Genomic DNA, 15,508 nt, shown 5'->3' on the forward strand with positions numbered 1-15,508 from the left:
TTCCTTTAAGGACTTTAGTGAAGCAATTGGGGGTTTAATGAGGATCTGACAGCTTCTTGGTCACTTTTACAGATCGCAGCTTTTTATTTCCAGATTTTTAAACTGAATTCAATTTCTCAAAAAGTGGGATTTTAACTTGTGTTCTCTATTATTTGTCCAGGCTTCTGGATTCCTAGTCCAGTGATTAGTATATAATATGTCATACAGTATGCTAAAATTTAGAATCATACCTTTTAACCAATACTTAAGCTATAATAATTTATTAGATTTTCTATTGATAATTTAACATCATAGTAGTTTTGCATTTTATAAATAGAGGTAGAGACTGTAAGAGTAAAGAGGCAATGATAGTTAAGCAATTGTTAGATCATATGTTGTTTTAGGGATCTATTGGAGAAAGGACATTGAAGCCATAGAGAATATAGAAAGAATGGCCAGGATGATGCCAGGGAGGGAAACTATAGTTATAAGGTAAGACTCGAGATAGAATCTTACAGCACGGAAGAGGGCCATTCGGCCCACCATGCCTGTGCCATCTTTTTTGAAAGAGCTGTCCAATTTAATCCCGCACCCAAGCTTTCTCCCCATAACCCTGCAAATTAGTTCTCTTCAAATACATGTCCAATTGCATTTTAAAAGTTCCCATGGAATCAGATTCCATCACCCTTTCAGGTTGTGCGTTCCAGATCTATAACCACTAAGTTATGTGTAATGATTTCTCATTTCCCCTTTAGTTCTTTTGCATTTAAAAAAAAAGGATTGACTTCTGGTTATCAACCCACTTGCCAGACGAAGCATGTTCTCCTTACTTGCTCTATCAAAACCCCAAAGCCCCTCATCATTTTGATTACCTCTATTAGGTCTTCTTCCCTTAACCTTTTCTGCTCTAAGGAGAACAACTCCTTCTCCACATAACTGAAATCCCTCATCCCTGATATCATCCTGAAAAACCTCCTCTGTACCCTTTCCATCCTTCCTGAAGTGTGGTACCCAGAATTGTAGACAATACTCCAGCTGAGGCCTAAGCACTGATTTGTAAAGGTTTAGCATGTCTTGTTTTTTGTATTGAATGCCCCTTTTTACAAAGCCAAGTATCCTCTTCTTCTTAGGCAGTCCCTTGGAGTGGAGGATGACTTGCTTCTGCACTAAAAGGAGTTCTCAGGTGACTTATGAGTCCGATGCAGGACCTACAGTCTCTGTCACAGGTGGGGCAGACGGTGGTTGAAGGGACGGATGGGTGGGGTGCTTGGGTTGTCATGCGCTCCTTCCGCTGTTTATGCTTGGCTTCTGCTTGCTCCCGGCGAAGAGACTTGGTATTTGGTGCTTTCCCGGATGCTTCTCCTCCACTTTGAGCAGTCTTGGGCCAGGGATTCCCAGGTGTCGGTGGGGATGGTGCACTTTTTCAAGGAGGCTTTGAGGGTGCCCTTAAAGCATTTCCTCTACCCACCTGGGAATGGTTTGCCATGCCGGAGCTCTTGTTTTGGGAGTCTGGTATCGGATGCAGACGATGTGGCCCGTCCATCGGAGCTGATCGAGCGTGGTCAATGCTTTGATGCTGGGGATGTTGGCCTGAGAGAGAACAGGGACGTTGGTGCGCCTATCCTGCCAATGGATTTGCAGGATCTTTGGAGGCAGCATTGGTGGTTCTTCAGTGCTTTGAGGTGCCTGCTGTACATATGCCATGTCTCTGAAGCATATAGGAGGGCGGGTATCACTACTGCTCTGTAGACCATGAGCTTGGTGCTGGGTTTGAGGTCCTGGTATTCAAACACACTTCCTCAGGTGACCGAAGGCTGCACTGGTACACTAAAGGTGGTGTTGGACTTGGTCATCGATGTCTGTCCTTGTTGACAGTAGGCTCCCGAGGTATGGAAAATGGTCCACGTTGTCCAAGGCCTCATCGTGGATTTTGATAATTGGGGAGCAGTGCTGCGTAGCGGGAGCAGGTTGGTAGACGACCTTAGTCTCTCAGATGTTTAGTGTATGGCCCATATACTCGTACGCTTCGGTGAAGGTGTTGACGATGGTTTGGAGTTCGACCTCCGAGTGTGTGCAAACGCAAGCGTCGTCTGCATACTGTAATTCAATGACAAAGGATGGGACGACCTTGGATCTGGACTGGAGGCGATGGAGGTTGAACAATTTCCTGTTTGTCCTGTAGATTAGCTCCACTCCAGCGAGAAGCTTATTGAGGGCGAGATGGAGCATTGCAGCAAAGAAGATCGAGAAGAGCATTGGTGCGATGACACAGCCTTGCTTGACCCTGGTCTGTACGGGAATTGGGTCTGTGGTCAGGATCACGCTTGCAATTCATCGTGGAGCAGGCGGAGGATGGTGACAAACTTTTGAGGGCAGCCGAATTTGAGGAAGACACTCCATAATCCCTCACGGTTGACAGTGTCGAAGACCTTTGGGAGGTCAAAGAAGGCCATGTACAAGGGTTGGTGCTGTTCCCTGCATTTCTCTTGAATTTGATGTGTGGTGAAGACCATGCCCATTGGGCCCCTTAGTGGGCGGAATCCGCATTTACGGCTCTAGGAGGAGCTCTTCAGACACTGAGAGCAGGCGATTGAGGTAGATTCTTGTGATGACTTTCCCTTTGACAGACAGTATGGAATTACCGCAATCGGATGTCGCCTTTCTTGAAGATGGTCACAATTATGGCATCTCTGAAATCCTCTGGCATGCTCTCCTCCTTCCAAATAAGAGAAATGAGTTCATGGATTTGTATCAATAGTGCTTCTCCGCCATGCTTTAGTGCTTCGGCTGGGATTCCATCTGCTCCTGAGGCCTTATTGTTATGCAGTTGTGGATGGCCTTTTCAACCTCATGCCGGGCAGGGCTTGTGCTGAGGTGGTGGCAGGTAGCATGCTGCGGGATGGAGTTGAGGACACTAACGTTGAAGACAGTAAGGGTTAAAGAGATCTTCGAAGAGCTCCTTCCAGCGGGCACTGACTGCCTCTCTGTCCTTGATGAGTACCTCTCCATTCTTGGCCCACAGTGGGGTAGGACTCTTGGTGCTTGGGGTGTAAGTGGTCTTGACTGCGCTAAATAATCCACGCATGTCGTGGTTGTCGACTAACTGCTGGATCTCCTGTGCTTTCTCCACCCACCATCTGTTCTTTAGGTCGCGAGTTTTATGTCTGAGCTCAGCCTTCAGACGTCTATAGAGCTGCTTTCTTGCTCGAGTTGTGTTGCTGTTTCCAGTTCAAGAATGCCTTGCCCTTGCGGCTTATTAGTTCCGGATAGCCTGGTGGTTTTCGTCGAACCAGTCTTGATGTTTTCTGGTCGAGTGACCAAGCGTCTCTTCACAGGTGCTAATTAAGGAGGCCTTGAGGGCAGACCAGGCGCTGTGGATACTCTGTGTCTCTGGATCACGGGGAGTCATCAGGTTGGCTGTGAGGCGCTGGCTGAATAGGGCTTTCATAGCAGGATCTATGCGTGCTCCAGCGTTGATTTTCCTGTGGCATCATTTCTGTTGCTGCCGCTGCTGTTTTGGGGCTACATTGATGAAAATGAGAGAGCGGATTAGGCGGTGGTTCGTCCAGCAGTTGTTGGCTTCTGTCATGGCGCGGGTGATGCAAACGTCCTTGCTGTGCCTTGGTTGGACGATGACGTAGTCTAGCACATGCCAGTGATTGGAGCGAGGGTGTTGCCATGAGGCCCTCTACTTGTGTCTCTGATGGAACAAGGTTTTGGTTATGATTGCAAATTAGTTCTCCTCAAATACATGTCCAATTGCATTTTAAAAGTTCCTATGGAATCTGATTCCACCATCTTTTTCAGGTAGTGCGTTCCAGATCTATAACCACTAAGTTATGTGTAATAATTTCTCATTTCCCCTTTAGTTCTTTTGCATTCTTTTTAAATGATTGACCTGGTTATCAACCCACTTGCAGGTTCTCCTTACTTGCTCTATCAAAACCCCTCCTCATTTTGATTACCTCTATTAGGTCTTCTCCCCTTAACCTTCTCTGCTCTAAGGAGAACAATCCCTGCTTCTCCACATAACTGAAGTCCCTCATCCTTGGTATTATCCTGAAAAACCTCCTCTGTACCCTTCCCATCCTTTCTGAAGCGTGGTACCCAGAATTGTAGACAATATTCCAGCTGAGGCTTAAGCACTGATTTGTTAAGGTTTAGCATGACTTGTTTTTTGTATTGAATGCCCCTATATGCTTCTTAGCTGCCTTATCAATGTGCCTTGCCATCTTCAAGGATTTGTGAAAAGCACCCGAAGCCCCTCTGCTCTTGCATCCCCTTAAAATAGTACCATTTAGATTATACTGCCTGTCCATGTTGTTTCAACAAAAGTGCATCACTTCTTACTTGCATTAAATTGCATCTGCCATGTGTCTGCCAATTTAACCAGTCTGTGTATGTCCTCCTGACGTCTGCTATTATCCTGCTCACTGCGTTGCCAAGCTTTGTATCATCCGCAATCTTCGTACTTAATATACCCAAGTCCAGGCCATTTATATATAACAAGAAAAGCAATGGCTCTAATGCCAACTCCTGAGAAACCCCCTGCATACTTGCCTCCAGTCAGAAAAGCATCCTTTCACCACTACTCTCTGCCTCCTATCTTTCAGCTAATTATATACCTAAGTTAATACCTTCCCTTTAATACCATGTGCTTCTATTTTCCAATGAAGTCTGTATGTGGTACTTTATCAAATGCCTTTTGAAAGTCCATATATACAACATCTACTGTACTATCTTCATCAACCCTCTCTGATATGTGAACTATTTCTACTGGAGCAGAGAAGGCCAAGAGGAGATTGAAGTGGTTTATAAAATTATGAAGGTGGTTTGGGAGTCAATTTTAAATTGTCAGTAAGAATGAGGAGAGCAATCAGGAGAAATTTCTTTAGAGTTGTGAGAGTAGAATGCTTTGCTACAGGGGGTAGTTGAGGCACCGATTTTTGAATTGTTATAGGGAAAAGTGGATAATTATTTGAAACAGAGGAAGATGGAAGGCTTTGGGAAGAGAGCAAAGAAGTGGGATTAGTTGTGGATTTCTCTAGTAAAGAATTCCCTCCCTAAACCCCTCTGCCTCTCTACCTCTCTTTTCCTCCTTTAAAACGCTGCTTAAAACCTACCTCTTTGATCATCTGCTCATATATCTCCTTTTGTGGCTTGGTGTGAAATTCTGTTTGATAACGTTCCTGTGAAACGCCTTGAGATGTTTTCCTACGTTTAAGGCGCTATATAAATGCAAGTTGTTTTTGAGCTACCACAGACGCAATAGAATGAATGGCCTCCTGTGCATTAAATGTCTATAGTTATTAAACATATTTTGGAGTTCTGTGTGTACGTGGCCAATGGAAATATAAAGGACTGTGGCTACAAGAAAAGTCTGAATGTTTAATGATCTAGTCACACAAAACAAACAATGGTAGGAGGGTAATTGTGCTGTTAATATATTGAAAGTATCTGAATATTTGTAATTAAAAAAAAAAATTATGAAGTTTGCTACAAATAAGTTGCATATAATTGAAAATTGTCATCCTGAAGATGGGTTTTGAACTTTAGATCATAATTTAAAACTCCAGTGCTTTCAGGTTTATTGTCCAGATACTGATATTCCAGTCACCGAACAACGCAGACTAGATAGAAAGGTTAGCAATCTTATGTTTGCTTCGTAGTTGATCATAATTGCACAGTTTACCAGCAATGTCAATCTGGACACTTTGTTGGATGATATCAGCAACGAATGAACAGATAACATTCAGGCAACCACAGTACTGTGGGAAACCAGAATGGATAGGTATTAGTTTAAAGAATTAAATGATGGTTCACCAACATGCTATACGATGTATTAATGGAGAGTAAATTTGAGTTGTACATGTGGTGAGTTCCCTATCTCAGCTGCCCAGTAAGGAAGAAGGTTAGTCAACAGCAAAAATAGAAAGGAAATTGACCGTTCCTTGTGAATCAACTAATGTCTGCATTAAGTAGCACAACCAGCATCTGGGAATGGGTAGCTTTCCCACCACTGGGCCATAGAATTGTGTATACAGGTTGAGCGTCCGGAATCCAGACAGCGGGCCGATCCATGGCAGGATCGTCAGGAATCCAGAAAATGTTCCGGAATCCAGACAATTATAAAAACTGAATTAACTGCTGAAAAAGAATTTAAAAAAAACTTTAACATACCTTTTTGCAGGCCTTCAACAGGTATTTTAACAATATACTTGTAACTGGCTACGCTAAATTAACGAAAAGTTTAAATCCAAAATGTTCTACTGGGGCTGCCTGCAATAACTAGTGATACTACTTTGAGTAATTGTTAACATTTTTAACTAAATTGCTACTTTTTCTCAGTCTAGTAGAAAACAAGATGAGTCACACGTGTTCAATAAGTGTCCCATTTCTTTATGAGAACCAAGGATTGGTGCTGGATATGATTCTCCGCTCTTTGTTAGGGGTAGACCAGCCTATCAACTGGGAAAGTGTAGCTAGACTCATACCAGGAGTCACAGCCAAGCAGGTACTGTAAATTACTGTTTTGCCTTTTGAGGTTTAAACAAATTTCTACTTTTACAATCAAGAGTAAATAATATTACATTGAAACTTATCTAATTAATGAGCCCAATTGATTGAAAAGCAAAATACTGCGGATACTGGAAACCTGAAATAAAACAGAAAATGCTGGAAATACTCAGCAGGTCAGGCAGCATCTGTGGAGAGAGCAAATGAGTTAATATTTCAAGTCGATGACTTTTTGTCAGAACTGGAAAAAGTTAGAAATGTAAAAGATTTTAGGCAAGTGCAGGGGCAGGGAAAGGGTGGGGGGGTAAGAAAGAACAGAAGGGGAGGTGTCAGATAGGCGAGACAGCAGGAGTGATTAAATGACAATATATGATTATACAAAACAAAAGGAGATGGTAATGGGACAAAAGATGAGTAGAAGAGGTGTAAATGGGAATGGCACAATCATCAACAGCTGCCATCTGAAAAAATAGGGGCAGAGGTTATGGTCTAAAATTGTTGAAAATGTTGAGTCCAGAAGTGCCTAATCGAAAGATGAGGTGGTGTTCCTTGAGCTTGCGTTGAGCTTCGTTGGAACAGTGGAGGAGGCCGAAGACAGAGGTCAGAGTGGAAGTGGAGCGGAGTGCTGGGAACATGAGATGGCAGAAATATTAAATAATTACTTTGCTTCAGTATTTATCAGGGAGATAGAGCAGGTGAACATGACATTGGAGAATTGTAATGAAGTACAGTGTAACTGCATAAAAATAAGAGGAGATTTTTAAAATAAATTAATAAAACTCAGAGGATAAAACCCCTGGTCTGGATGGATTACATCCGCGCAAATTTTAAAAGAATCTAGGGAATAGATAAGAGGCATTACTAGACATATTTAATAATTCATTAGAAAATGGTGTAGTGTCAGAGGACTGATGGATAGCTAACATAATACTTATATTTAAGAAGGGAAATAAAACATATCCAGGGAACTATAGACCAGTCGGCTTAACATCGGTGGTAGGATAAATAATGGAATCCCTACAAAACGATAAAATAGATGAACATCTAGAAGTCAAAAATATGATAATGAATAATCAGTATGGATTTCAAACAGGAAAGTCATGCTTGACCAACCTCATTGAATTTTTTTGAAGAGGTAACAGAAAGAACAGACAAGGGTAATGCAGTAGATTTAATTTATCTAGATTTTCAAAAGACCTTTGATAAGGAACTACATAATAAACTAATGAGTAAGACCAGAGAATGTGGGGTTAAGGGACAAGTAGCAGAATGGATAACTCGCTGGCTTCAAGACAGAAAGCAGAGAATAGGGGTCAAGGGTAGCTAATCACAGTGGCAGAAGGTGGGTAGTGGTATTCCACAAGGATTAGTGCTGGGATCACTGTCACTCTCAATTTATATTAACGATATAGACTTTGGAATCAAAAACACAATTTCTAAATTTGCGGATGAAACCAAATTGTGGGGGGTGATTGTCAATACTGAGGAGGACTGCAACAAATTACAGGAAGACATATTAATAAACTTGCAGAGTGGGCATATAATTGGCAAATTAAATTCAGTACAGATAAATGTGAGGTATTACATTTTGGTAGAAAGAGTAGGGATGTCGCTTACTATTTGGAGGCTGAAAATCTGGGTGGGGTAGAGGAGCAAAGGGATCTCTGAGAACAAATTCATAAATCACTAAATGCAGCGACAGAGGTTAACAAAAAAGCAAACCAAGCACTTGGGTTTATTTCTAGAGGTATAGAATTGAAAAGTAGTGAAGTTATGCTAAACTTGTATCAAACCTTGGTTATAGACCACACTTCTGGTCACCATATTATAAAAAGGATATAGAGGCACTGGAAAGGGTGCACAGAAGATTTACAAGGATGTTATCAGAAATGCGAGGGTATATATCTATCGGGAAAGGATGAACAGGTCCCTTTACGCTTGGAAAAAAAGAAGGCTGAGGGGTGACCTAATTGAGGTCTTTAGAATTATGAAAGGTTTTGATAGAGTAGCTACAGGGAGAGTATTTCTGCTTGTAGGGACGAGCATAACTAGAGACCATCAATATAAGCTAGTCACCAAGGAATCAAATAGGGAATTCAGAGGGTGCAGAGAATGTGGAACTCGCTGCCACAGAGAGTGGTTGAGGTAAAAAGTATAGATGCATTTAGGGGAAGGCTAGATAGGCATGTGAGGGAGAATGGGGGAAAAAAGTGTTAGGCTGATAGTTAATGAGGAAAGACAGCTGAAGGCTCGAGTGGAGCATAAATGCTGGCATGGACTGGTTGGGTCGAATGGCTCGTTTCTGTGCCGTATATCCTATGTAATTATTAGTTGGTCTCAGGTTTGTAGCCTGTACGATTGGTTTCACAGAAATGCCATCAAGCAATCTGGCTTCCTAACATTAAATCAGAGCAAATATAGAAATTTGTCTTCAGGTTCCTGGCATCATTTTCATTTAAGTCATTTATTTATTAATGAACGTTTTTACTTGATTCTGCTAAATAATCCATTAAAATTGATTTCTCAATAGATAGGTTTGATTTAAGTTGAATGTATTTTTGACAATTAATGGTGTAAAATAGTTTATTTTCATATCCTTTTTTAATGAAAACTTTTTAGACAAAGATGTAATTTAAATAATTGTTCAAAGAATAATCCAAAACGAGTTTTCTAATTACAACCTATCCTTCAGATGGGAAATAACTCCATACCTTACCAATTTTTTAAAAAAAAGGTGGGTTTGCACAATGTTGATCTTGATGCTCCTGAAAATATTTTTCACTCAACACCCAACAATAATTTTCATTTTTATAATTGCAAAAGTGCTTTAGATTTATCATTATTTTGGAAATATTAAGTTGACATTCTACTCCATCTGGAGTACTGCATTCAGATTTGGACACTGCACTTCAGGAAGGATATATTTGCCTTGGATATCGATTCACCAGAATGATAGAGATTTAAATTATGAGGACAGGTTGCAAAAACTTGGCTTGTATTCCCTTGAGGGGGGGAGGGGGTGTGGAGCCTGTTGTCTGCGCCAAAAAACTAAGCCGCACCTGCTGCGCAAGCGCGGGAAAAAAAGTTACGTTTTTGACGTCGTCCCAATGGACGCGCATGCTCAGTACAGCTCGGATTTGGTAATCGGCCATTTTTAAAGAGACAGATGTGTGTGTGTATGTGAGGAGTGCTGTGTGAGAGCATAGGAAAAATCACAGCTGGAGCAATACAAGATGCAACGCGGACCAAGGACCAAGAATTTTTTGCTGGAAGAAGTGGAGGCACTAGTTACTGTGATTGAGAACAGATGGCAGGAGCGGGATACCAGCAAAGATCACATAAAAGTTCCACCAAAAGAAATGAAGAAACGTTGGAACCAAGTTGAAGAAGATTACTGCGCAATGGTGAACACCACAAGCTCTGGAAACCAGTGTAAAAAGAAATGGCAGGACCTTGGTCAAGTAGTTAGTGTAAATAATATTTTCATTTATTCAATGCAATTGTAACTGTGACCAGCTGTATATGTCCCACCTAGCAGAAAGACGCCCTCTCTTTAAAAAGTTCCATTTTCATCTTTGCAAAGGAAAGTGGTACACAACAAAAGGGAAAGAACTCGAACAGCAGGAGGCCTGGCAAATCTGCACCCACTGACACCCTTGGAAGAGAGGGTTGCTGCTTTGATGGGTCCTGCCTGGAGAAAAACAATCAGTACTGCACAAGCTGGGCCCACACTCGAGGGAGAGGGTAAGTCCTGCAAATTCATCGTGGCCCTTCAAATCAACCCGCTGCCTGGCCTGCGTTGTGTGAGCCTACTCATGCCACCCACCCTGCCCCTCCTCTGCTACTCACCATTTGTCTGTTCGGTTATATTTTGCAGAACTGGAGGCCAACCCTGACGATGCAGAAGAAGATCCTGAAGAGGAGAACATCTTGCAATCCAACCCTCCAGACCATGGGGAGGGAAGGGGGGAGTGGGAAGGGATGGATGAAGCCCCCACTGTTGTACTGAATATGGAGGAGGTGCTGCTCATGGAGGTGCCAGCCCCTTGCGTGACTAGTGGTTTGAGTGTTGATGGGACATTTCATGGTTTCACATCTTCCGAGGTTGTGGGTCCCAGTCGTGGGGTGCAGCGAGGCACACCCAGGGCCCCACTGTCCCAGGCTGCAGGTTCCAGTGGTGTGGTGCGAGCCAGACCCATGGAGAGGAGGGGAAGGAGAGCTTGACCATGCTCTCCTGAGATGCAGGTTGTAACAGATATGGTTCAGATGATGTCATTGAGTGCGGAGAGCATTGACTTTACCCGATCACTCCTGGAAACTATCAGTGGGGTGAGTGGTGAGGTAGTGGGACTGTTGGGAGAAGTAACAACACTCGCCAGGACCATCAGTGAGGGAATAGTGGCCATGAGTGAGGGAATGTCAGAGGTCGTACTGGCCATTAGGGAGGGAATGTTACAGACCGCTGAGACGCTGTTGAGGTGCATGAGGGACAGCATCTGTGAGTTAGCTGCTGCAATAAAGGAACATGCCCAGACCCCGCACCCATTGACAGAATCAACTGCCACTCCCACTGCAATCCCCACACCAGCCTCTGAAGAGCCCCAAGCTGGGCCCTCCAACTTGCAGCCTGACGCTGACGCCCCCCACCCTCGAGGTGCGCAGTACCCGAGATATTAGAAGGAATAAGCTTGGTACCAAGCTCAAAAACACTGCACCACCGCCTGCTTGGATGCAGCCTTTCTTTGCTGCTGTTGTTGTTGTAACTGTTCTCAAATTAATAGTTTTTTGTACGTTAATATAAATTTACAAGTTTATAAGTGATCTTAGAGTGATATTAAAGTAAAGTTTGATACAAGAATAATTTTATTAAAGTTAAGTACATTGTAAACTTTTGAATAAAATATATTTTACATTAAAACTGAATCATTTCCATTAACACAACACAATATTACGGAACAGCTCCAAATAATAAACATGTCCCTGTGGAATAGTTGTCGCTGAGCCCTCAGGCATCAGTAAAGCATTCACGGATGAGCTGCTGGCGCAAGGCTCATGCAATCATTAAAGGGCATCGTGCTCCGGCCTCAAGCATGTCATCCTCCTCCTTTCTCCTACTTTTTCCTCCTCCCGCCTCCTTTTTTCTCCTCTTTTCTCCTCCTCCTCTCCTTCCTCCCTCCTCCCCCTCCTCCTCCTTTCTTCTCCTCCTCTCTCCTTCTCCTTCTGCTCCTCCCTCCTCCGTCCTCCTCTTCCTCGCTCTCCTCCTCTTCTTCGCTCTCCTCCTCTTCCTCGCTCCCCTCCCCTTCCTCGCTCCCCTCCGCTCTCCCTTTCTCTTTCCCCCCCCCCCTCTCTCTTTCTCTTTCCCCCCCCCCCTGCAGCTGGGTCTTCCACTACCAGGTGCAGTTGCCTCATGATGCCTAAGTTATGCAGCACACAACATTGAACTGACCGACAGTCTCAGGAGAGTTCAGCAAGTAGCCTCCGGAATGGTCCTCTCAATGATGCTGCGCATCATAATGTGCAACATGTTGTATTGACGCTCAGTTTATGCATGGGGGGGGTCATGAGCCAGGTGGCGAGGCCGTATCCTTTGTCTCCCAGTAGTCAGCTCTGCCCTTGATGCTGCTCAAACATGGCAGATATAACACTGTAACACATCATGAGTGCTGCCAGGGTATCTTGCATCGACTTACAAGACATGCAATGCATGTCGTTGCACACAAGCTGCACATTAATGGAGTGGAAGCCTTTTCTATTTCTGTACATCTCAGAATCCTGCAAAGGTGCTCACAAGGCGATATGGGTACAATCAACGCAGCCCTGTACCTTTAGGCAGCCAGCAATCCTTGAGAAACCCACAGCCCTGTCATGGATTGCTTGGACAGCCATGGGGGAACCTGATGAATTCATGCATACAGTGCAGCCGTGACCTGCTGAATGGAGACATGTGTTGCATGCTGAGAGATGGTGGCCACATTCCCAGTTGTAGCTTGAAATGATCCAGAGGCACAGAATGAAAGTGCAGCTTTACTTCACTTCAACTGACAAAGCAATCCTCCTGGCGCTTCTCGGCTGCAGGACTGGTTTCACCAACTCTCATCTCATGGACAACTTCTTTGTGAAAACGCAGCCTTCTGACACAGTCTGTATCACTCAGGTGCAGGTATGAATGTGTGTCTCGATATACCCAAGGTGGGTAAGGCCTCCTGACCAGCACCCTACGGGCTCTGATGTTCCTGATACGATGAGCTCTGATCAATTATTTCCTACGTAGTACCATGATGCAGAAGGCTCGCACAACGTGTGGCATTGTCAGTATTGCCCCCATACCTAAAGTTAAACTTTCAAAGAAGCTCAAAACGGTAGGAAAGCAGGCAGCACAGGTTCGCAGTTCTCTCGTTCCCCAATGTATGGATGGGCCACACACAAGCGTCTTGCGACCTCTCTCTCCCTCCCCGTGTTACAAGCCGTAAGATCGTCTATCTTTCCCTCCTCCTTTCTTCCCCCCCACCTCCCCATTGCTTGTTTTGTAGCCGTGGCCGGACGCGAGGCCGATTCTGCCGGCCGAACCTCCAACCCTCCAGGCCGCCTTCAAGATGTTCGGTGGTGGCGTGTGAGTGAGTTTTAAAAAAAAATGAGAAAACTTGTGAAATCCAACAAATTTACACCTACGTTGGCAGGTTTTTAAAAAAAAGTTGAACTTTATTATTGATTTTGATGGTGTTCTTGACTCCCTCCAAAATCTTCGATTTAAAAACAATGGTGTCTTTTCAGTGCAGATTTGTGAATGTGCGCTGATTTCTTAACTCACCAGAAGGTTTTTTGGGAGTGGCCAGATAAGCCAACATAATGGAGAAAAATGTTGGCCAAACTGCAAACAATTGAAAAAACCAGCGCAGACATGAGGTGAAAAAAAATTGGCCGAGAAAAATCGTAACTAAGTCCGTTAGGCCGGTGCAGATCGCAGGGGGAATGTTTGGGGAAAAGAAAGCCAAAAATTTAACTCTACGCCAAAAAAAGTAGCCCACTCCAAAAATAACTTTGCAAATCACTGGGGAAAATTGAGCCCGTAATCTTAAAATTAGAGTTAGGCCATTCAGAAGTGAAATCGGGAAGCACTTTTTCCCCACACAGCGTAGTAGAAATCTGGTAATACTCCCTACCAAAAGAATGCAGCTGCTAAGACAATTGGAGCTTTCAAGACAGTGACAGATTTTTGTTAGGCAATGGTATTGAAGGATATGGAACAAAAGAGGGTAACTGGCGCTGTGCTACGAATCAGCCATTATCTATCAGAAAGGCAGAGCAGACTCTCTGCTCCTGATGTTCCTGTGACTGTTATTGTAAGTCTAGTTACGTGAAGCATAGTGGCTGTTGGTATTTTCAATCATATTTCCTAAACGTTGGGTTTACAAAACTGCGCAGTTCAAATGGTTTTTAGAAAAGTACAGATATATCATCATAGGCAGTCCCTCGTAATCAAGGAAGACTTGCTTCCACTCTAAAAGTGAGTTCTCAGATGACCGTTCAGTCCAATGCAGGAATTACGGTCTCTAACAGGTGGGGCAGATGGTGGTTGAAGGAAAGGGTGGATGGAGATTCTGATTTGCTGCACACTGCTTCCACTGTCTGCGCTTGATTTCTGCATGCTTTCAGCGACGAGGCTCGAGGTGCTCAACGCCCTCCCGGATGCTCTTCCTCCACTTTGGGTGGTCTTGGGCCAGGGCTTCCCAGGTACCCTTGGGGATGTTGCACTTTATCAAGGAGGCTTTGAGGGTGTCCTTGAAACGTTTCCTCTACCGACCTGGGGCTCGCTTGTTGCGTAGAGCGCTTGCTTTGGGAGTCTCGTGTCGGGCATGTGGACGATGTGGCCTGCCCAATGGAGCTGGTCGAGTGTGGTCAGTGCTCCGATGTTGGGGATGTTGACCTGAGTGAGTACACTGATTTTGGTGCATCGATCTTCCCAGTGGATTTGCAGGATCTTGCGGAAGCAGTGCTGGTGGTACTTCTCCAGCGCTTTGAGGTGTCTACTGCATATAGTCCATATCTCTGAGCCATATAAGAGGGCAGGTATCACTACTGCCCCGTAGACCATAAGCTTAGTGCCAGATTTGAGGTCCTGGTCTTCGAACACTCTTCCTCAGGCGACTGAAGGCTACGCTGGCACATTGGAGGCGGTGTTGGACTTCGTCATCGATGTCTGCCCTTGCTGATAGTCGGCTCCTGAGGTATGGAAAAAGGTCCACGTTGTCTAAGGCCACGCCATGAAAAGCCTTGATACGGTCAACTGTGAGAGACTATGGAGCGCCCTCCTCTGTTTCAGCTGCCCCCAAAAGTTTGTCACCATTCTCTACCTGCTCCACGACAACATGCAAGCCGTGATCCTGACCAACAGATCCACCACAGCCCCCATCCACATCCGGACCGGAGTCAAGCAGCATGTCATCATACCAACACTCTTCTCGATCTTCCTTGCTGTACTGCTCCATCTCATTCTCAACAAGCTCCCCACTGGAGTGGAACTATATTATAGAACCAATGGGAACCTGTACAACCTTCGTCACCTCCAGGCTACATTCAAGGTCGTCCCATCCTCTGTCATCAAATTACAGTACGCCGATGACGCTTGCATCTGCGCACATTGAGGCTGAACTCCCAAGTCATCGTCAACATCTTCACCGAAACATACAAAAGCATAGGCCTTACACTAAATATCCGTAAGACAAAGGTCCTCCACCAACAGATATATAGGGGTGATAAGACTGTCATTGTGTTTGGGTTTCAGGTGATGGTTATAAACTATTTGAACTTCAGTCCTTATAGATTGACATCACCTGACCCCTCATTTAGGTTAAAGCCTTGAAAACACTCTTGGGTATCCATTATTTTCTACATGATTATTATTTTGAGAATTAACTGCGTCCTACTGACAAAGGATACTCCTGCTTTTGTGAAAATTATGTATACCACTAAGTTCAGAATTCACTTCAGTCGTGTAGGGGCTTTGGGAGCTTCT

The 15,508-nt window shown here is 44.1% G+C and overlaps 1 protein-coding gene across 8 annotated transcripts in view; it reads left to right on the plus strand.

Annotated features, from left to right (window-relative positions):
• Positions 1–15,508, plus strand: part of sanbr (SANT and BTB domain regulator of CSR) — a 163,910-nt gene that overhangs the window by 3,941 nt on the left and 144,461 nt on the right. For 4 of the 8 annotated variants that reach the window (XM_070889628.1, XM_070889633.1, XM_070889634.1 and 1 more), the window contains exon 2: positions 6,328–6,493. The exons of 2 other annotated variants lie outside the window; for them this stretch is intronic. In XM_070889628.1, coding sequence (XP_070745729.1) covers positions 6,344–6,493 — 150 coding nt within the window. In that variant the 5' untranslated portion in view covers positions 6,328–6,343. Of the gene's footprint in view, positions 1–383; positions 472–6,327; positions 6,494–15,508 lie in introns of all 8 variants that reach the window. 2 more of the 8 variants (XM_070889629.1, XM_070889630.1) reach the window with 2 other exon arrangements.

The sequence above is a fragment of the Pristiophorus japonicus genome, chromosome 9, assembly GCF_044704955.1.
Source record: "Pristiophorus japonicus isolate sPriJap1 chromosome 9, sPriJap1.hap1, whole genome shotgun sequence".
NCBI lineage: Eukaryota > Metazoa > Chordata > Chondrichthyes > Pristiophoridae > Pristiophorus > Pristiophorus japonicus.